This window comes from Paramormyrops kingsleyae, chromosome 4 (genome assembly GCF_048594095.1).
Source record: "Paramormyrops kingsleyae isolate MSU_618 chromosome 4, PKINGS_0.4, whole genome shotgun sequence".
In the NCBI taxonomy this organism is placed as follows: Eukaryota; Metazoa; Chordata; class Actinopteri; order Osteoglossiformes; family Mormyridae; genus Paramormyrops; species Paramormyrops kingsleyae.
In genome coordinates, this window is record NC_132800.1 from 25672338 (window position 1) to 25695470 (window position 23133).

The window sequence follows — 23133 nt, forward strand, 5'->3', positions numbered from 1 at the left end:
CAGTCAGCGCTAGCTCCGGCTGAAAGGAGCAGCATATTCCCGTCACCGCAAGGTAGCTGACATAGATGTGAATGAGCTGCGCATGTGCAACCGGTGTTGCCACGGACCAATCACTTACCTGCTTCTCCTTTGCTTGAAATAAAACTATTTAATTTGACCGTTTCTTCTTATTTTTCCTTATTTATTTATTTTTTCTTCTGATGCACTTATATTACTCACTGTTACAGAGCTTAAGTTCATTCCAGTTTCTGAACTCGTCTGAGATCGTTTACTGAGCTACATCTGATTGACTACGTGATTCTACTTACTCATACACAACGATAAACTTCATTAAACTTATTAAACTCATATACACATAAAAAAACATATATACGTATAATGTTGTCTGACAGAAAATATGTAACGTAATTGATAACAGTTTTATATTGAACACGTGAGGAAGGATTAGGGAAAACACGCAGAATGCAAATACGACGTAATTACGTCATCAATATGCAAATATACGCATGACGTCATCTAGCGACATTTGGCGACTTTTCGAGCAGACTTTAGCTACTTTCCATTGAAAATAGTTGGCAACACTGCAGAAAACACATACACTCACGGCATGTGCAAAAAGAACAAATGCAAAGGATTCTTTTTTTTATTAAAGATATACAACTACATCAGAATATATTTTAACCATGTTACACTCCCACACAAACACAAAGATGATATGAGCAGCTATAAAAGTATTTGTAAAAAATATTTTTAAAAACGATTAAATGAATTGATAGTGTTTTTGGTGATGATTTTGATGTTTTATTTCTCTCATTTGGATGTTGTCTAAAATGACACAAACAGAAACTCACCTAAACACAAACATGGAAATCCATCTACACACAGTGCAAAAGCCACACTCATCACAGCAATCGTGTGAATACAACCATAACATAGTATTAATGGTATTATTAATAAAAACATGCAAACACACTTACATTTCTGTAAGCCTGGTCTGGTCCTGCACTCTCCACTGTGGTCCACACTATAGGAGAAGCAGAATGACATAGTGCTGCTTTATCCATTTATTTATTGGTGCCTCTTCTTCACATACATGCATAAGTATCTGTAGCGTGTCAGACACACACTCTGTACTCACTTCAGCTTCTCCAGTTTACAGCTGGGATCCTCCAGTGCAGCAGAGAGCAGCTTCACTCCTGAGTCTCCTGGGTGATTGTAGCTCAGATCCAGCTCTCTTAGGTGTGAGGGGTTTGACCTCAGAGCTGAAGCCAGGGAAGAACAGCCTTCTTCTGTGACTCTACAGCCTGACAGCCTGCAGAGAGACAGACAAAAACTCCCCAATAAATAAGATCACCTCACCGTTACAAGCATTACTTATAAGTAAAAGTTACTGCTGTAATAAATATTTCAATAATCACGTGAAATTAACACCTTCGGAACATTTTATAAGAACCTATACTCCTCAGAACAAGAACCAGATGCAGTTGATATAGAATCATTTTAAAATAATCTGGATTTAAATTAATATTAATTAATGAAATAGCAGATACCCTTGATGCACCATTAACATCAGAAGAACTCCATAAGGTCCTCAACCAAATGCCTAACAACAAAGAGCCCAGACCGGATGGTTTCCCTGCAGAAATCTGTTAACATTTTTGGGATGTATTATCTTCACTCTTCAATCGCGTGGACGCCCTCCTACGCATTTATATGAAAAAATCTTTGATCAAAAACATAAAATGACTGCATTATTATGTAGAAACAATGAATTTTATCAATAATATATAAAAATATATATTTTTATAATATATAAAAAAATGTAGAATATATAAAAATATATATCAGTAATATATAAAAATATATATACAGAATCCATGACTTGTCATTGAATCCACGCTCACAGTAAAAAGGCCTCAACGCCCTCCCACGCGAGGACACTCTCCTACGCGCGCCTTGCCACCCTCGTACGCACGGACACTCTCCTACACGCGCGCCTTGCCACCCTCGTACGCACGGACACTCTCCTACACGCGCGCCTTGCCACCCTCGTACGCACGGACACTCTCCTACACGCGCGCCTTGCCACCCTCGTACGCACGGACACTCTCCTACACGCGCGCCTTGCCACCCTCGTACGCACGGACACTCTCCTACGCGCGCCTTGCCACCCTCGTACGCACGGACACTCTCCTACACGCGCGCCTTGCCGCCCTCGTACGCACGGACACTCTCCTACACGCGCGCCTTGCCGCCCTCGTACGCACGGACACTCTCCTACACGCGCGCCTTGCCGCCCTCGTACGCACGGACACTCTCCTACACGCGCGCCTTGCCGCCCTCGTACGCACGGACACTCTCCTACACGCGCGCCTTGCCGCCCTCGTACGCACGGACACTCTCCTACACGCGCGCCTTGCCGCCCTCGTACGCACGGACACTCTCCTACACGCGCGCCTTGCCGCCCTCGTACGCACGGACACTCTCCTACACGCGCGCCTTGCCACCCTCGCACGCGCGGACACTCTCCTACACGCGCGCCTTGCCACCCTCGCATGCGCGGACGCCCTCCCACGCGCGCTGACACTCTCCTACACGCGCGCCTCGCCGCCCTCGCATGCGCAGACGCCCTCACCAAACGAACTCAGACCCCTTTGAAACTAACCAAACTGAGACTACATCGGGAGGTGGTCTCAGTCCAGTTTGCTTTTAGTCTGCGTCACGGTTTGTTTAACTTGTGCATTATGAACACAAAGTGGTCCTGGCTTGCTTCGACAATTTTTACCCTTTAGCTTTGCCACGTGGTACTGTCCCGGGAAACAAGCAAAAATAATGGCAAAAATAATGGCTGCAAGTGTGGGACGTGGAATAGTTTGTTCAGAGGAGGAGACTATGGCGCTTCTAGACATTTGGAACGAAGAAAACATAAAACATCAACTATCTACAACACAAAGTAAAGGTCTGAGAGCTTTAAGACCTTGAAGTGTGAACAGAAAAAGGACTGAGGCCCCATCTGAGCTGAAGTAAACCAGAAAGAGAACTGAGTCCCCTTTCAAATGAACTCGCATTGTGAACTAAGGGCGTAGATTTGCTCTGGACATTGGTGGGGACCTATGAGCATGACTCCACCCCCCCCCCTGCCCCACCCACCAACCCCGCCACCCCAACTCCGTCCACGGAATGCATGTTTTTTTAATTTGCTGCAAAATGCAAAATCACTTTACATTAATACTAGCAATGCTTCGATTGATATTAATCCACTCGAAATGCAATTCATTAAGTTAAATTAAGGAATAGTGTAATGTCAAAACCCCACTAGCATTAACGTTAACTGTTGTCGTTACTTTGATGGACTTTGATGGATTCACTAGCGAACTTGAAGTGACTTACACTTTTCTTTGAAAAAAAGCTCCTTATGTCCAGCTTCTTTTTTTTGCTGCCGCCATCCTCACATGTGTCACCCAACACACCTTCTTGCACGGGGAAAAAAATCCACTGCATTTGGCGCTGCTTGTATCTGAACGCAGCCACAGCCTCTCACATGATAGCAGGGAAATGCACAGCCAATCAAAATGTTCATATGTGTTTTGGGGGCGGGAGGACTCAAGGAGAGAACGTGATTTATCCCTTTCTGCGTGTCGAGGTTAATGTTGACAACACGATTGTTTTTTTTTTTTTAAGTGGATTAAATTATTGGTGGGGACATTTCAATGGTCGGAGGATATTGGTGGGGACACATCCCCTCCGTCCACCCTAAATCTACGCCCCTGTTGTGAACACAAAAAGAACTGACTTCCCTTCCTGTTGGTCCACTTTTGGGACCACTTCTAGAGGTCTGAGTTTGGTTCCTTTAAAGAGGACTATATGTGAAAACACCCTTAGATACTCCTGCTTTATTTTGAAATCATTAGTTATTTTCCACCTTAGTATCTCCAGCATACAGTGTGAAATACCCAGTAATACTCACCTCAGTACCCGCAGTTTACAGTGTGGGATACCCAGTAATACTCACCTCAGTATCTCCAGCTTACAGTGTGAATCCTCCAGTCCTGCAGAGAGCAGCTTCACTCCTGAATCCTGCAGGTCATTGTCACTCAGGTCCAGCTCTCTCAGGGGTGAGGAGTTTGATCTGAGAGCTGAAGCCAGCGCCTCACAGCATTTCTCTGTGAGTTCACACTGGCCCATCCTTAAAAAAAAAATGTAACACTTTTAAATTCACTTTTTACACTGCAGCACTCTATTCAAATGAGACTAGAGGCCATGACATAATAGAGTTTCAGAAAACAATTAAATTACTAAAAATCATTTTAACAGTCATTCCGATTCTGTTGGTGTCCATTATATTTTTGTCCATAACATGTTAAAATCAGCATGTTTAACTGTAACAGAACCGTTAACTTTGCTAACCAACACAAATGTTTTGCATTTTGGTTGAATGGATGTTTCCTGCTTCACTGCTTAATTATTTCTAACATGGATCGAGGGCTGAGATAATTGTGGGATATAAGGAAGTAGGAGAAGAAAACAGAAACTGTTTGTGTTTGTTTATTATGTAACTGCTGAAATGCATTGTGGGTTTTCTTGGTGTCCAGTTTCTTTTTTGTAAAAATGCATATTCTGTACTCACTGCAGCTTCTCCAGTTTACAGCTGGGATCAACCAGTACAGCAGAGAGCAGCTTCACTCCTGAGTCTCCTTTGTGATTGTAGCTCAGATCCAGCTCTCTCAGGTGTGAGGGGTTTGACCTCAGAGCTGAAGCCAGGGAGGAACAGCCTTCTTCTGAGACTCTACAGCCTGACAGCCTACATAGAGACAGACAGAAACTCCCCAATAAATAAGATCACCTCACCATTACAAGCATTACTTATAAGTAAAAGTTACTGCTGTAATAAATATTTCAATAATCACGTGAAATTAACACCTTCCGAACATTTTATTAGAACCTATACTCCTCAGAACAAGAACCAGATGTAGTTGATATAGAATCATTTTTAAATAATCTGGATTTATGTAATCTGTTATGTAATCTGGACCCATATTAATCAATGAAATAGCAGATACCCTTGATGCACCATTAACATCAGAAGAACTCCATAAGGTCCTCAACCAAATGCCTAACAACAAAGAGCCCAGACCGGATGGTTTCCCTGCAGAAACCTATAAACATTTTTGGGATGTATTATCTTCACTCTTCAATCGTGTGGACGCCCTCCTAAGCATTTATATGAAAAAATCTCTAATCAAAAACATAAAATGACTGCATTATTATGTAGAAACAATGAATTTTATCAATAATATATAAAAATATATATTTTTATAATATATAAAATTTTTTATAGTATTTGAAAATATATATCAGTAATATATAAAAATATATATACAGAATCCATGAATCCATTAAATCCAAGCTCACAGTAAAAAGGCCTTGCCGCCCTCGTATGCGCGGACGCCCTCCCACGCGCGGACACTCTCCTACGTGCGCCTTGCCGCCCTCGTATGCGCAGACGCCCTCCCACGCGCGGACACTCTCCTACGCGCGCCTCGCCGCCCTCGTATGCGCAGACGCCCTCCCACGCGTGGACACTCTCCTACGCGCGCCTCGCCGCCCTCGTATGCGCAGACCTGATAAAGACCCAACATAGCACTCCAGTTACCAGCCATTACAGTGTTATTGAATCCTGATAAAGACCCAACACAGCCCTCCAGTTACCGGCCATTACAGTGTTATTGAAACCTGATAAAGACCCAACACAGCCCTCCAGTTACCGGCCATTACAGTGTTATTGAAACCTGATAAAGACCCAACACAATCCTCCAGTTACCGGCCATTAAAGTGTTATTGAAACCTGATAAAGACCCAACACAGCCCTCCAGTTACCGGCCATTACAGTGTTATTGAAACCTGATAAAGACCCAACACAACCCTCCAGTTACCGGCCATTACAGTGTTATTGAAACCTGATAAAGACCCAACACAACCCTCCAGTTACCGGCCATTACAGTGTTATTGAAACCTGATAAAGACCCAACACAACCCTCCAGTTAACGGCCATTACAGTGTTATTGAAACCTGATAAAGACCCAACACAACCCTCCAGTTACCGGCCATTACAGTGTTATTGAAACCTGATAAAGACCCAACACAGCCCTCTAGTTACCGGCCATTACAGTGTTATTGAAACCTGATAAAGACCCAACACAACCCTCCAGTTACCAGCCACTCTCACTAATGAATACAGACTTGAAAATCATTACAAAAGCTCTCGCCACTCGGTTAGAGACAGTCATTCCTACTATAATCCATCCTGATCAGACTTCATCAAGATAAGACTTGCCTCAGAAAACATCCATAAATCATTTAATTTAGTCAATATTGCTCAGTATACCCATACTAAAACCATAATTACATCATCCATCCATCCATCCATCCATTGTCCAACCCTCTTATCCGACTGGGTCGTGGGGGGTCTGGAGCCTATCCCGGAAGCAATGGGCACGAGGCGGGGAACGACCCAGGAGGGGGGCCAGCCCATCACAGGGCACACTCACACACCATTCACTCACACACCATTCACTCACACACCAGTCACTCACACACCAGTCACTCACACACCATTCACACACACACCAGTCACTCACACACCAGTCACTCACACACCATTCACACACACACCAGTCACTCACACACCATTCACACACACACCAGTCACTCACACACCAGTCACTCACACACCATTCACACACACACCAGTCACTCACACACCATTCACTCACACACCAGTCACTCACACACCATTCACTCACACAGCATTCACACACACACCATTCACTCACACACCAGTCACTCACACACCATTCACTCACACACCATTCACTCACACACCAGTCACTCACACACCATTCACTCACACAGCATTCACACACACAGCATTCACACACACACCAGTCACTCACACACCATTCACTCACACACCAGTCACTCACACACCATTCACTCACACAGCATTCACACACACACCATTCACACACACACCAGTCACTCACACATCATTCACTCACACACCAGTCACTCACACACCAGTCACTCACACACCATTCACACACACACCAGTCACTCACACACCATTCACACACACACCAGTCACTCACACACCATTCACTCACACACCATTCACTCACACACCAGTCACTCACACACCATTCACTCACACACCATTCACACACACACCATTCACTCACACACCAGTCACTCACACACCAGTCACTCACACACCATTCACACACACACCAGTCACTCACACACCATTCACTCACACACCAGTCACTCACACACCAGTCACTCACACACCATTCACTCACACAGCATTCACTCACACAGCATTCACACACACACCATTCACACACACACCATTCACTCACACACCATTCACACTCACACACCATTCACACACACACGTACATCTATAATTACATCATTAGATTAGGCATCTAACAGCAGTTGGACATTTCTCTTTAACACATTCCATAGATTTGGCTTCGGAGAATCGTTCACCCACTGGGTTACAGTTTTTTTCAATCGCTAACAAGCGCTTACCCATACTTCAGATACTTTTTCTAAACTCTTAACACAGACTCACACCTACAAAACACAATTGGCCAAATGGATAATTTTCTTCTCAAAAATACATTTTGTTAAATATATACTAACTCTTCATTTCAAAATAGAACACATCTTTCTCTGCACACACTAACTTTACAAAAACACTATAAATCTGACTCAAAATGAAATTATTCTGTCAAAGAATAACACTTGTTTTCACTTCACAAGGTACATGCAGTCAATCAAAGTACACCAGGTTTCAAAATACTGGCAATTACAGTTTTTTACAATCGCTATGACAGTTTTTTCAAAACATTTAACAAGTTTCCTAAACTCTTAACGCACCATCACACCTAAAACACACAATTGGCAAAACGGTTAATTTCATGCTCAAAATCACACATTGTAAACTAAACCCCAAAACTAATTTTCAAAATACAATAATAAACTACCACAGTATACTATGTCTAGCAAAACACTGCAAACATTTTTAAAAATCAAATAATTATTCAAAACAGTAACACATGTTCTCTTCCAACAGGAACATTTAGTCAATCATAACACATTGACAAAAAAAACACTATCATCAGCTGAAATTACAGAAACTGCATTATTTTATGTGTCAGGTCTGCCCTTATATTTGAAGCCTTTCTACATTTTTGTTTTGTTGGGTTTAGTAAATGCATGCATTTTGTTTCTTTTGCTGCAGAAATTCAATGCAAAAAAGTGAATGACCATCTCAGAGTAGCTTTATAAAATGTACAGTATATGTAAAAAAAAAATACAGACAGAACTGCTGCAGTACAGACTTTATTTGCAAAAGGACATTACTGCAAGATATACAAACAGAAAAAGCACCGGAATTATAATTAAAAAAAATAAAGTAATCTTCTATTCTGCCCGGTCTTCTGCATTTGGCCACATGTTCTCATCCACATCACACCTGATATCTTCTCTGGCAAGGCATCGTGGGAAGAATCTTTTGGCATGCCTTATCCACCCCTGGCAGTGTTCAGCTGTGATGTCTTGGCATGCAGCATCCATTGCATCCAGGAGGGACATTTGGTCATGTGGACGATGGTCAAAAACCTTCCATCTCCAGGCTGAGAAAAACTCCTCAATGGGGTTGAGGAAAGGGGAGTAAGGGGTAAGGAAATGGGACATCATCCTTGAATGGGCGTCAAACCAGGCTGTGACTGCACGGGAATGGTGGAATGCCACATTGTCCCATGTGATAACATATATTGGCAAGTGGTCTCCCACCTGTCCCCTTTCTACCTCTGGCACCAGTCTTTCGTGCAGGTCTTCTAAAAACAGGAGAAGGCGGTCGGTGTTGTAGGGGCCAATCTGACATTTATGCAGGAGTGCACCGTTGTTGGAGATTGCGGCGCACATGGTGATGTTGGCTCCTCTCTGGCCCGGCACGGTAACTGTGGCCCTTTGGCCTATTATGTTTCTCCCACGGCGACGCCTTTTCGCCAAGTTGAAGCCAGCCTCGTCAACACAGATAATTTCATGTGGGACTTGATTGGCCTCCAACTCCATGACTCTCTGAAAGTATTTACACACAGTGTATGTAAATGCTGTGCTGTACTGTATATCTACTGTATGTACTAATGCACTCCAGGTTTATAGAGTAGTTTACTGCAAAACACACTGTGTATAGTACAGTAATGACTGTATTGCATAACCTTACCTGGACGTATTGGTGACGGAGTTCTTTGATGCGCTCACTGTTACTTTCAAAAGGAACTTTGTATAGTTCTCATTGGCAATGGAATAAAATACAGGGAATATATTTGTGTTTCAATTCACAATATGAACAGCTGTTCACTTTGACTTTAGCCTATATAAGTTATGTTTAGAACATGATGTTATCTGTTCTGACATACAGTGTTAAAGCATTTGTAAATTTGACTGTAAAATTACATTGTTGGTTGAGCTTGTGTGTAAAAGAAGTTCAAGCATTTTAAATTGGTGTTAACTTTATGCATTTTGTATCAAAGCAACAAGAAATGGGTTAATTGTATAGCCTACAAAGACGGATGTTGTGCTAACCGTGTTAAGAGTTTAGGAAACTTGTTAAATGTTTTGAAAAAACTGTCATAGCGATTGTAAAAAACTGTATTGACATTACAAAAACTGCATAGACTTTTATGTTTCAGTTTTACAGGTATTTGCAGGCAAGACATGCAATCCACCATTTTGACACCAGAAATGTCTTGGTTGGTAACTGTATGTCCACATGTACAGTAATGTTCACATTCAAAAGCATTCCAGTAAAAAGTTTTTTTTTCTTTACTGTTTACTACAGGAGGTACAGTAGAAACACGGTATGATAGAACAGAAAAAGTTTTACAGTATTGCTTACAGTGAACAAAATATCCATGAAACACACAAGAGCATTCTGAACAAAAAAACAACAGCAAAAAGCCAAGATAAAAAGGGGGGGAGGGGGGCTAATAAAAAAGGCAAAAAATTTGCATCTAATCTCTGCGATCTTCAGGGTTAGGCCACATGTTTTCATCAACATCACTCCTCAAAGTCTTGCCTTATAAACCCCAATGAGTCTAAGCCAGAATGGAATAAGCTGTGGTTGGCCCAATTTACCCAACATAAATCAGCTGTGTGTCAATTATTCAATTGTTTGTTTATTATCAGCTGAGATATATTTTTGATATTGATATTGTTTTTGAACTGATATCATTGCAGAAGCAGAGGTTTTTATACTGTATCTAAGGTTTGGAATATTGTTTTTGCTATTTTGGGATGTTGTGTGTTAACATTCGTAAATACTACAAAAACAGTCCATAATTTTGTTGGGAGGTATAGCTTGTCTGTTAAGAAAATGTAAGGATTGTGGAAATGTGTTCACTGACTGCATATTGGGTGAAAACGACATGAAATGTGTGAATGGTATGGCCACAAAAGACCGATGCTGGGCTAATTGTGTTTAGAGTTTTGAAAATGTGACAACTGTTTGGACAAACGCTTGTTAGCGACTGAAAAAAACTGTAAAATGCTGTACACCTCAGCCAAAGCTACAGTGTCACAGATGGGATCACATCACCTGCATTTACACTCCGATGGGGAAGACGGCCTGCCTGCCCACTCTCTCCTTCATTGTTTGCCATCTTCATAGAACCACTTGCGGCAGCAATACGACAGAACAGTGAAATAAATGGAATTCATGCCGATAACTCAATATAAAATTCTCTATGCAGATGATATCTTGTTGTTTGTACAAAACCCTCAACCCTCACTACATGAAATTTTAATTTTACTAATACCTTTTCAAAACTATCAAACTACACAATAAACTGGAATAAACCCATAATATTCTCACTGTCTGAAGATGCCTGGGATTCTGCTGATCAGGATGGTCCATTTCACACCAGAAATATCCGGTACTTGGGTATCAGCATCTCCCCCAGGCTGCCAGACTTGTTTACCCTAAACTACACCCCTAACTCAAAACAAAAGATGAATCTCCCACTCTCACTAATAGGACATATTTCAACAAACAAAATAAAAATTCTCCTCTAGATTAATTACTATTTCTCAATGCTTTCTATCATACCTTCAGAAAAATTCTTTCAAACTCTGAACTCGTTAATGTCACATTTTTACTGGAAAAACAAAAACGCAAAAATCAAACATTCCACATCTCAAGACGGATTACAAGCTCAGATTTTTCTTCATTTTTACTTAGCAAATCAACTGCAACACTTAACTAAATGGTCACACTACATGGTTAGAGCAGGAGCAGCTCTACTGTAAAAATCTCAGACGTGCAGACTTACCCTTTCTCAATATTTCATTAAAGAAACATAACTGCTTTAACAATACTGCCATTTGCACAACGCTGACAGCCCAGTGGAAAGCCATTAAAATCACAAACTGCACTCTCAGACCCTGTAAATACACCCCAATATGGAATAATCTGGAATTCCTACTTCACAATTCCACTATTAACTATCACTCATGGGAACAGAAAGGGATTACACCAATCTCTGCCTCCTTTTCAATAACAGTCATTTCATGACATTGAAAGACTCAATCCATAAATACGGAGTTGAGAATAGGCAATTTTTGGGTGTCACAGATGATTATCTGCATGCTATGTGGGCCTGTATACCTGTTCACAGTGCACCATGGGTGTCACAGATAATTATCTGCATGCTCTGTGGGCCTGTATACCTGCTCACAGTGCACCATGGGTGTCACAGATAATTATCTGCATGCTCTGTGGGCCTGTATACCTGCTCACAGTGCACCATGGGTGTCACAGATAATTATCTGCATGCTCTGTGGGCCTGTATACCTGCTCACAGTGCACCATGGGTGTCACAGATAATTATCTGCATGCTCTGTGGGCCTGTATATCTGCTCACAGTGCACCATGGGTGTCACAGATAATTATCTGCATGCTATGTGGGCCTGTATACCTGCTCACAGTGCACCATGGGTGTCACAGATGATTATCTGCATGCTATGTGGGCCTGTATACCTGCTCACAGTGCACCATGGGTGTCACAGATAATTATCTGCATGCTATGTGGGCCTGTACACCCGCTCACAGTGCACCATGGGTGTACAGATGATTGTCTGCGTGCTCTGTGGGCCTGTATACCTGCTCACAGTGCACCATGGGTGTCACAGATAATTATCTGCATGCTATGTGGGCCTGTATACCTGCTCACAGTGCACCATGGGTGTCACAGATAATTGTCTGTGTGCTATATGGGCCTGTATACCTGCTCACAGTGCACCATGGGTGTCACAGATAATTGTCTGCGTGTTATGTGGGCCTGTATACCTGCTCACAGTGCACCATGGGTGTCACAGATGATTATCTGCGTGCTATGTGGGCCTATATATCTGCTCACAGTGCACCATGGGTGTCACAGATGATTATCTGCATGCTATGTGGGCCTGTATACCTGCTCACAGTGCACCATGGGTGTCATAGATAATTATCTGTATGCTATGTGGGCCTGTATACCCGCTCACAGTGCACCATGGGTGTCACAGATGATTATCTGCATGCTATGTGGGCCTGTATACCCGCTCACAGTGCACCATGGGTGTCACAGATGATTATCTGCATGCTATGTGGGCCTGTATACCCGCTCACAGTGCACCATGGGTGTCACAGATGATTATCTGCATGCTATGTGGGCCTGTATACCCGCTCACAGTGCACCATGGGTGTCACAGATGATTATCTGCGTGCTATGTGGGCCTGTATATCTGCTCACAGTGCACCATGGGTGTCATAGATAATTATCTGCATGCTCTGTGGGCCTGTATACCCAGTCACACAAAAATGTTTCTATGTTGGTTATCCTTCAGAATGTTATTTGTATCCAGGTAATCTACCATTTTCGCTTAGATTATAGAACATAAGAACATAAGAAATTTACAAACGAGAGGGAGCCATTCGGCCCATCAAGCTCATTTGGGGAGAACTTAACTAATAGCTCAGAGTTGTTAAAATCTTATTTTAACAACTGATTTAAAGGAACCCAGGGTTTTAGCTTCCGCTACTGTATTAGGATGAATTCATGGACGATTACGTCACCCACGTGATATGGAATTAATCCTTTACTATAATATTCTGGGAAGTTGTAATTGTGGATTAATTCCGATCGCGTGTGGACTGGTCGTCCTGAAATTCAGATCAATCGTCCATAACTCATTCCGAATGTTACTAGGCTGCACGAACATGTTATTTAACGATCCCCTGTAAAACCTAATTTTGCCATAAATAACTTGGGCTCATAAAAAGAAGCCAGGATGCTAATCTGGGCCATTAGATCGGCATGCAGGATGATAATCTGGGCCATTAGATCGGCATGCAGGATGCTAATCTGGGCCATTAGATCGGCATGCAGGATGCTCATCTGGGCCATTAGATCGGCATGCAGGATGCTCATCTGGGCCATTAGATCGGCATGCAGGATGCTAATCTGGGCCATTAGATCGGCATGCAGGATGCACATCTGGGCCATTAGATCGGCATGCAGGATGCTCATCTGGGCCATTAGATCGGCATGCAGGATGCACATCTGGGCCATTAGATCGGCATGCAGGATGCTAATCTGGGCCATTAGATCGGCATGCAGGATGCTAATCTCGGCCATTAGATCGGCATGCAGGATGCTCATCTTGGTTTCGGGAGATGGGGGGGGGTCGGTATACAGCGCCCTATATTGCCTGTAGGGGGGAACAGGGAGGCATTGCGCAAAGACACCTGGCACAAGGACGCCTATTGTAGTATCTTATCGCAAGCAGCAGCACTCGGACAAAAGGGGGAATTGGAGTACATATTGCCTGGGGGGAAGGGGTGAGCCTGGCCAGCTTACCCCCTGCCCGCATGCAACGCTAAATTTAGTATAAAGGAAGGGGGAGATCCCAGTACTGACCGGAGCACAGCCGTGGGATAGAGGGCGCATCGCCCGGCACTTTCTCGGGACTCACGTGTTGGTCTCCTGCCAGGACTGAAAGGGCTCCCCAGTCCGTGTGTGAAGGTGGGTGATGATGGCACGTCTGAGTGTAAATAGTTTTGCAGCTGCTTATACGTTTTATTGACTAATGGGGATTAATTATCACCGCTCGTGATAATAATTTGCATTGTCTATATTTTATTATTATTTCTTTTATATATACCTTAGTTCGTATGATATATGCTATTCTATATCCCTTGTGGTACAAGGTTATTTTGCATTGCTTTTAACTGATATATTGATATCGATTTTAATGTGAAGTTATCTTGTATTACTTGTATTAAAGTGTTTTTGAGTGAACCTAAGCCTGCCTGTTTGTTCCTTCGAGAGCCCTATATCCCTCTCTCATCCATTTTAATACAGCTACACTAGCAGGAAGACTATTCCATACTCTAACTGCACGCTGTGTAAAGAAGTGCTTCCTCAAATTTGTTTTAAAATGTTCTCCGGCTAATTTCCACTTATGGCCACGAGTTCTAGTATTTAAACTAATATTGAAATAGCCATTTGGCTGAACCGCATCCAGACCCGTTATAATCTTATAGACCTGGATCATGTCCCCCCTCAGTCTCCTTTGCTCAAGGCTAAACAGATTCAGCTCCTCATAAGACATTCCTCTAAGACCAGGAATCATTCTCATAGCCCTCCGTTGCACCTTTTGTAAGGCAGCAATGTCCTTCTTAAGGTATGGTGACCAAACCTGCACACAATATTCTAGGTGGGGTCTTACCAAGGAATTATATAAATGTAACATCACCTCCCTTGACTTAAACTCCACACACCTAGAGATATAACCCAACATTCTATTGGCCTTTTTTATTGCTTCCCCACACTGGCGAGAGTGGGACATGGAAGCATCAACATACACACCGAGATCTTTCTCGTAATCAGCTACCTTTATTTCAGTGGAACCCATAAAATATCTGTACTTTATATTTCTGCTCCCTGCATGGATTACCTTACATTTATCTGTGTTAAATTTAATCTGCCAAGTATCAGCCCAGTCGCTAATTAAATCTAGATCCTGTTGTAGCCTCTCTGCTGCTAGATTAGTATCTGCTACCCCGCCCACCTTGGTGTCGTCTGCAAATTTTACCAGTTTACTGTATGTATTCGTGTCAATATCATTAATGTAAATTAGGAACAATAGCGGTCCTAAAATTGAACCCTGCGGTACCCCACTATGAACGCAGACCCACTGTGACTTTGTGCCTCTAATAACTACTAATAGCTTCCATTACTTTTCCAGTTATGCGAGTTACATTAATAATTATTTGCTGGATTACTTCTATCCCCTTTTCTCAATATGGGCATTATATTAGCATACTTCCAATCAGAAGGTATCACACCAGCAGATAAGGATTTCTGGAATAATAAAGTTAAAGGTTGGATAATAATATCCCTCATCTCTTTTAAAAGTATAGGCAAGATGCCATCAGGGCTCTGTGATTTATTTATTTTGAGCTTAGCTAGGCTTTGTACCACATCAGCCTCAGTTATACATACAGTGCCCTCCGCAATTATTGGCACCCCTTTGTACAAGGGTAAGAAAAAATCCACCTTCTGGTGAAGTTGCTACATCTCACACTGAAAAAATGAGAAATCCAACCTTTTACTGAAATTAATTTATTAAAAAAAAAAAAAAAACCTTCAAGAAATATTATTTTTAATGAAAACACATGTGGCATGATTATTGGCACCCCTGCAAATTATAGTGAACACAATGTAACTGAAGCATGTTTCCCTTGTAAATTGTACATCTTTGAGTTGATTGGAGTGAATAGGAACCTTCAAGCTGTAATCCATGACTTTCTGATTATCTGGGGTACAAACATGAGGAGACACAGAGGCCAAATTCCCTTAGTCATCCATCAACATGGGAAAGATAAGAGATCACACAGACCAAATGAGGGAGAAGTGTGCTGACCTTCATAAGTCAGGGAATGGGTATGAAAAATAGCCTTAAAATGCCCTTTTCTACTGTTAGGGCAATAATTAAAAAGTGGACATCAACTGGAACTGTTAGAAACCTGCCTGGAAGACGACCCAAGTTTATTTAGCCCCCACATACAGTGAGGAGGATCATAAGAGAGATAAAAAAATCCCCAAGGATGACTGTTGGTGAATTACAAGACCAAGTAAAATCTTGGGGTTACCACGTCTCTGAAAAAACCATCAGACGACACCTTCATGCTAAGAGATTTTTGAAAGGTATGACAGAAAGAAGCCTTTTCTGTCAGTTACTTCACATGTAAGTGGCAGGAGTTCGCAAAACATTACTACAACTTTGACTGGAATCAAATTCAATGGTCTGATGAAACAAAAATGTAGCTTTTTGGCAATAAACATTCAAGGTGGGTTTGGTGTAAACAGAAGGATGGATATAATGAAATGAACCTCATCCCAACTGTAAAATATGGTGGAGGTTCTGTGATGTTTTGGGGCTGTTTTTCCTCCAAAGGCCCCGGAAACCTCGTTAGGGTACATGGCACTATGGACTCCATGAAATACCAGGACATTTTACAGTATATCAATATTTGGCTGCTTCTGCCAGGAAACTAAAGCTGGGCCGTCATTGGATCTGCCAGCAGGACAGTGATCCTAAGCACATGTCCAAATCAACATAAAAATGTTTAGCTGACTGCAGTATCAAGCTTCTGCCATGGCCATCTCAGTCCCCTGACCGGAACCCCACTGAAAACCAGTGGGCTGAGCTGAAGAGCAGAGTGTACAAGAGAGGGCCGAGGACCCTGGGTGATCTGGAGAGATTCTGTACAGAGGAATGGACTCAGATGCCCTGCTCTGTATTCTCCAACCTTATAAAATGTTATAGGAGACTCAGTGCTGTTACACTGGCAAAGGGGGGCTGTGCAAAGTATTAAAAGCAGGGGTGCCAATAATCATGGCACATGTGTTTTTATTGAAAATAATTATTTCTTGATGAAGGATTTGTTTTTCTTTGAATACATTTATTTCAATGAAAGGTTGGATTTTTCAAAAAATTTCAGTGTGAGATAAAGCTGCTTTGCCAAAAAGTGGATTTTTTCTAACCATTTTTACAAATCTTTACAAGAGGTTCCAATAATTGTGGAGGGTGCTGTATATCGTTAATATACGACACTGTATTTGTACTAAATGGTGGTAAGTTAATCATTTCCTCTACCGTGAACACCCGTGTAAAATAATCATTAAACTCATTTACTATATCAATTTCATTTTCAATTATAAGGCCCTTACTATCCTGTAGATTAGTGATTTCAGCTTTTATAGTTCTTTTGGAGTTATATTGGAAGAAACCTTTAATGTCATCATTAGCCTCCAATGGAATCTTCCTTTCGACATTCCACTTAGCGAGTCTAATGTTACTTTTTAACTCAACCTGTAGACTTAGATACTCCTGCTTTACTTTGAAATCATTGGTTATTTTCTACCTTAGTATCTCCAGCGTACAGTGTGGAGTACCCAGTAATACTCACCTCACTACCCCCAGTTTACAGTGTGGAATACCTAATACTCACCTCACTACCCCCAGTTTACAGTGTGGAATACCCAGGAAGACTGACCTCAGTATCTCCAGCTTACAGTGTGAATCCCCCAGTCCAGCAGAGAGCAGCTTCACTCCTGAATCCTGCAGGTCATTGTCACTCAGGTCCAGCTCTCTCAGGGGTGAGGAGTTTGATCTGAGAGCTGAAGCCAACGTGTCACAGCATGTCTCTGTGAGATTACAGCTGTTCAGCCTGGAAAAAGAAAATATGTTAAGACACAGACACATATATAACCTACACATTGTTAATAGTACTGACAGCAACATTAAAACAAGCGAGCAGCACAGGCCACTGGGGGACCCAGAGGGGGAATGGGGGGGCAGTCACCACCCTAGAGCCCCCATGGCTGAAAAAACGTCAAAAATATTCCCTAAGGAATGGTGAAAATGCCACTATTAGCTGCCTAAAGCACGGTTTAGCACCATCTAGGATGTCCCCTTCACTGGAGTTGGTGCCTTATAGAGCGAGAAGATGTGATGAAGTGTATTAATGAGCCCTTCTAGTGGAGGATATGTGATGCAGTGCCCTAAAAGGTGCCCATACTATGGTATAAGCGGCTCCTATGGGTACCCTTCTAACGGAAAAGGGTGCCATTATGAAGAGCCCTTCTAGTGGAGGATATGTGATGTAGTGCCCTAAAAGGTGCCCATACTATGGTATAAGCAGCTCCTATGGGTACCCTTCTAACGGAAAAGGGTGCCATTATGAAGAGCCCTTCTAGTGCAGGATATGTGATGCAGTGCCCTAAAAGGTGCCCATACAATGGTATAAGCGGCTCCTATGGGTACCCTTCTAACGGAAAAGGGTGCCATTATGAAGAGCCCTTCTAGTGCAGGATATGTGATGTAGTGCCCTAAAAGGTGCCCATACAATGGTATAAGCGGCTCCTATGGGTACCCTTCTAACGGGTAAAGGGTGCCATTATGAAGAGCCCTTCTAGTGGAGGATATGTGATGCAGTGCCCTAAAAGGTGCCCATACAATGGTATAAGCGGCTCCTATGGGTACCCTTCTAACGGAAAAGGGTGCCATTATGAAGAGCCCTTCTAGTGCAGGATATGTGATGTAGTGCCCTAAAAGGTGCCCATACAATGGTATAAGCGGCTCCTATGGGTACCCTTCTAACGGAAAAGGGTGCCATTATGAAGAGCCCTTCTAGTGGAGGATATGTGATGCAGTGCCCTAAAAGGTGCCCATACAATGGTATAAGCAGCTCCTATGGGTACCCTTCTAACGGAAAAGGGGACCATTATGAAGAGCCCTTCTAGTGCAGGATATGTGATGTAGTGCCCTAAAAGGTGCCCATACAATGGTATAAGCGGCTCCTATGGGTACCTTTCTAACGGAAATGGGTGCCATTATGAAGAGCCCTTCTAGTGGAGGATATGTGATGTAGTGCCCTAAAAGGTGCCCATACAATGGTATAAGCGACTCCTATGGGTACCTTTCTAATGGAAATGGGTGCCATTATGAAGAGCCCTTCTAGTGGAGGATATGTGATGTAGTGCCCTAAAAGGTGCCCATACAATGGTATAAGCAGCTGCTATGGGTATCCTTTCCATAGAAAAGGGTGCTGGACCAACCTATCCCAGGCCATCAGAGCAGCAAATAGTGCAAAAGCTGAGAGAATCCACAGCCACGTCCAAAACACTGGGGACGTACGACACATGTGGCAGGGCATCTGGGCATCACCCACTACAGGACATCTCCACCTGCCTGTGACAGTGAGACCTCTCTTCCAGATGTGCTGAATCACATCTATGCACAGTTTGAAGCACAGAATGACATGGCAGCAAGGAAGATCACCCCTCCCCCCAACGAGCAGGTGCTCCGCCTGACCATGAGTGATGTAAGGAGAACTGTGTTCAGAATCATCTCACAGAAGGCCGCCGGACCAGACAACATTCCTGCTCTTCTATTACTGCATATGTGATGCAATCCCAAGATTTTGGATGTTCCTTACAGCTGTTTTTATGAATTTTGATACGTCATTCATCCCCATGAGGAAATTGCCTTTTTACCTCCCCCATCTTGCTCTCCATGAAACTCACAGACACATACACAGGTGAAAGAAAGTTTGGGGGTAACAGCAAAGGTTTGGCCAGTATTCAGTGCATCTGCAGTGACTGGCATTAAGGGACCTGCTCAAGGGGACCAGTGATGACATCACTCTGCCGGCCAGGAGATCTGAACCAATGGCCATCCACTCACGGGCACCGAGTCCGAACCCAAAGAGTCACGTTCCACACCCAGTATTTCCAGAAATTCTTCTTCCAGTGTCCAGAACTGAAAAAGAATTTCTGAGTGGTTTGCCCAGTATTAAGACAAACTGGAACATTCTGTGAAATTCTGGCTCTTGGTTGTTTTTCACACAAAGGATGGTTACTAACTAAAGCATTACTAACTTCAGCCAAAATCCATCCATCCATCCATATTCTGAAACCGCCAATCCTGTTCAGGGTCATGGGGCTCTGGTGCGGATCCCGGAGGCTATGGGTGCAAGGCAGGAAATAACGAGGCGTCAACCCATCACAGGGCACACGCACACACACACACACACACACACACACACACACACACACACACACAAGGCAGGAAACAAACCAGGACGAGGTGCCAACCCATCACAGGGCACACACACACACACACACACACACACACACACACGCACATGTAGGGTATACATTATTATTTCCCCCATAACGTGATAAATATATTTTTATGAAATAGAGTTTTCCCTTATGGGGACCAGGAAACCGGTCCCCATAAGGGGAAAAAAACGGATATTTATCACGTTATGGGGACATTATGTCCCCATAAGGATAGGTATACCTGCTCGCACACACACACACACACACACAAACACACACACCAATGGGCAATTTGAACTCCAGCCAATATAAAACCTGAATTCCGAAAAATCCTTTTTGGTTATTAATCCAGGAGGGGGAAATAAATAAAATAGTTATACAGTTTCAATATATATTTAATACAGTGCATCCCTACTACTGCAAAACTAGATGTGTTGTCACATCCTTAGCCAGGAGCAGCTGAGGCCAGCAGAGGGCGCCAGTGAGCAGCCAGCGACAGCAGTCTTCTGGAAGCTCCCAGCTTTGGGGTCCATCGTATGAACACAGCTGCTGACAATAACACTCACATAGCATTTCTGTGGAGCTGGTGTGTGGCTCAGCAGGCTAAGCCTCTGGGCCTGTGGTCGGAAGACTGCTGGTTCGAGATTCGGCAGAATAGTCACATGTCTGTGGGCCCATGAGCAAGGCCCTTAAACCTCCAGTTCCAGGGGTGCTGGACGCCAGCCAACCCAGTGCTGTGACCCCTAAGCTTGTTCTCCCTGTAAATGTGTCTGTGTCTCTCATGGAGACTGAGAAGAGAAGCAAACCAATATACCTGTACAAATAAAAGACCATTTCACCTATAAACCCTCCAGATAAAGAGCCTCTTTGTTTCTATAGCAGGTTAGGATGCTGTCCCAGTTATCGGAAGGCATAGTGGATGTTAGTGGAAATGTCACTTTTGTGTTTTTTACTACATCACTACCCTCAGTCATTATAAAATCTGGGTTCAGGATAACAAAAACAAATCTAGCCAAGTCATTAATGCATGCGGAGGAAGAGATTGTATGTTTGGTATATTTCAAACAATACTAATAATTTACTGCCAGAGAAGACATGTTTTACATCCTCACATCACTTACAGAGCTGTCTTGCATGTCTTGACCACAGGCAGCAGCCTCCAGTGCTCATGATCTGATCTGAAGAATTTCTTCAGATCAAACACATCCAGCTCCTCATCTGACATCAGTAACACAAAGGCCAGAGCTGAATACTGTGCAGGTGAGAGGTCTTCTGCTGAAAGGCTTCCTGAATTCAGGTATTTTTGCACCTCCTCTACTAGAGAATTGTCACCTAGCTCAGTCAGACAGTGGAACAGGTTGATGGTCCTTTCTGGAGATAAATTCTCCTTTATTTTCCCCTTGATGTATTGCGCTGTTTCCCCAATGTTATGTGAGCTGAATCTCCTCTGTCCCAGTAGCCTTTGTAACAGAGTCTTACTGGAGTCTGTTGAGAGGCCCAGGAGGAAGCGGAGGTAGAGGTCCAAGTGTCCATTCTTGCTCTTTAATGCCTGATCCACTGCAGTCTTCAGTAGCTTAGCTGATGACTTTGATAGAAACACATATAAAGCAGCGAGATACTCCTGGATGCTCAGATGCACAAAGCAGTACACCTTATCCCGATACAACCCATATTCCTCTTTAAAGACTTCTGTGCACACTCCAGAGTAAACTGAAGCTTCTCTGATGTCAAGGTCACTCTTTTCCAGATCTTTCTTATAAAATATGAGATTGCCTTTTTCAAGGTTATGAAAAGCCAGTTTACCGAGATTTAGAAGGAGGCGTCTAATATCATTAGTTTCATTGTTTTTCATCAATCCATCCTTCAGTTTCCTGTACCACTCTGTCCTATTCTGGGGCCTGTACTTGTTTTTAATTAATTTTGTCTGAAAGATCAGGAAGTGTGTGTTCATTTCAGTCAGAGTCCTTGGAATTTCTCCCCTGTCAGTCTCACTAAAAAGACTCTCAAGGACAGTGGCTGAAATCGAGCAGAACACAGGTATGTGGCACATGATGAAGAGGCTCCTTGATGATTTCACATGTCTGATAATCCTTTCAGCCAAGCTCTCATTATTAAATCTCTTTCTGAAATACTCCTCCTTCTGGGCATCACTGAACCCTCGTATCTCTGTCACCTGGTCGATGCACTCAGTAAGTATCTGATTGGTTGCTGCAGGCCGGGAGGTTATCCAGAGGAGAGCGGATGGAAGCAGATTCCCCTTAATGAGGTTAGTCAACAGCACATCCAGTGATGTTTCCTTTTTTACATCAAACCAGCTCTCATTGTTCTGAAAATCTAGAGGAAGTCGACACTCATCCAGACCATCAAAGATGAACAAGACTTTGTACCTAAACAGCTCAGTAGATTGAAATGAATTTAGTTCTGGGTCAAAGCGGTGAAGCAGTTCAATCAGACTGTATTCATCCTTAATCAAATTCAGGCTCCGGAAAGGAAGAGCAAATATGACGTGAATGTCCTGGTTTGCTTTTCCATCTGCCCAGTCGAGAATAAATTTCTGCACAGAGACTGTTTTCCCGATACCTGCCACCCCTTTAGTGAGTACAGTTCTGATAGGTGTCTCACGCCCGCATAAGGGTTTAAATATATCATTGCACTTGACTGTAGTATCTTCAGTTTGCCTTTTCTTGGATGCTGTTTCAATCTGTCTCACTTCATGTTCATCATTGACTCCTCCAGCTCCCCCTTCAGTTATGTAGAGTTCTGTGTAAATCTCTTTGAGAAGTGTTGGCTGTCCTTCCTTAGCTTTCCCTTCAGTGACAAACTCAAATTTCTTCTTCATGTTACATTTTATTCTGTCCATCATGAGCTCCCCTGAAGAAATATGGGAGGA

The 23133-nt window shown here is 42.9% G+C and overlaps 2 protein-coding genes across 11 annotated transcripts in view; one reads left to right on the plus strand and one right to left on the minus strand.

The window, feature by feature from the left end:
* LOC111846294 (protein NLRC3-like) overlaps positions 1–23133 on the plus strand; it is a 303153-nt gene that overhangs the window by 99889 nt on the left and 180131 nt on the right. The window lies entirely within an intron of this gene.
* Positions 1–23133, minus strand: part of LOC140577651 (protein NLRC3-like) — a 159364-nt gene that overhangs the window by 71742 nt on the left and 64489 nt on the right. For 8 of the 10 annotated variants that reach the window (XR_011989996.1, XM_072710933.1, XM_072710932.1 and 5 more), the window contains 4 exons: positions 4628–4801; positions 4013–4186; positions 1139–1312; positions 978–1024 (listed from right to left, as the gene is read on the minus strand). Coding sequence is in view for 9 of the 10 variants with exons in the window: in XM_072710933.1 (XP_072567034.1) it covers positions 978–1024; positions 1139–1312; positions 4013–4186; positions 4628–4801 (569 nt within the window). In the remaining variant the exon portion in view is untranslated. Of the gene's footprint in view, positions 1–977; positions 1025–1138; positions 1313–4012; positions 4187–4627; positions 4802–17671; positions 17846–21364; positions 23115–23133 lie in introns of all 10 variants that reach the window. The other 2 variants (XM_072710938.1, XM_072710939.1) reach the window with 2 other exon arrangements.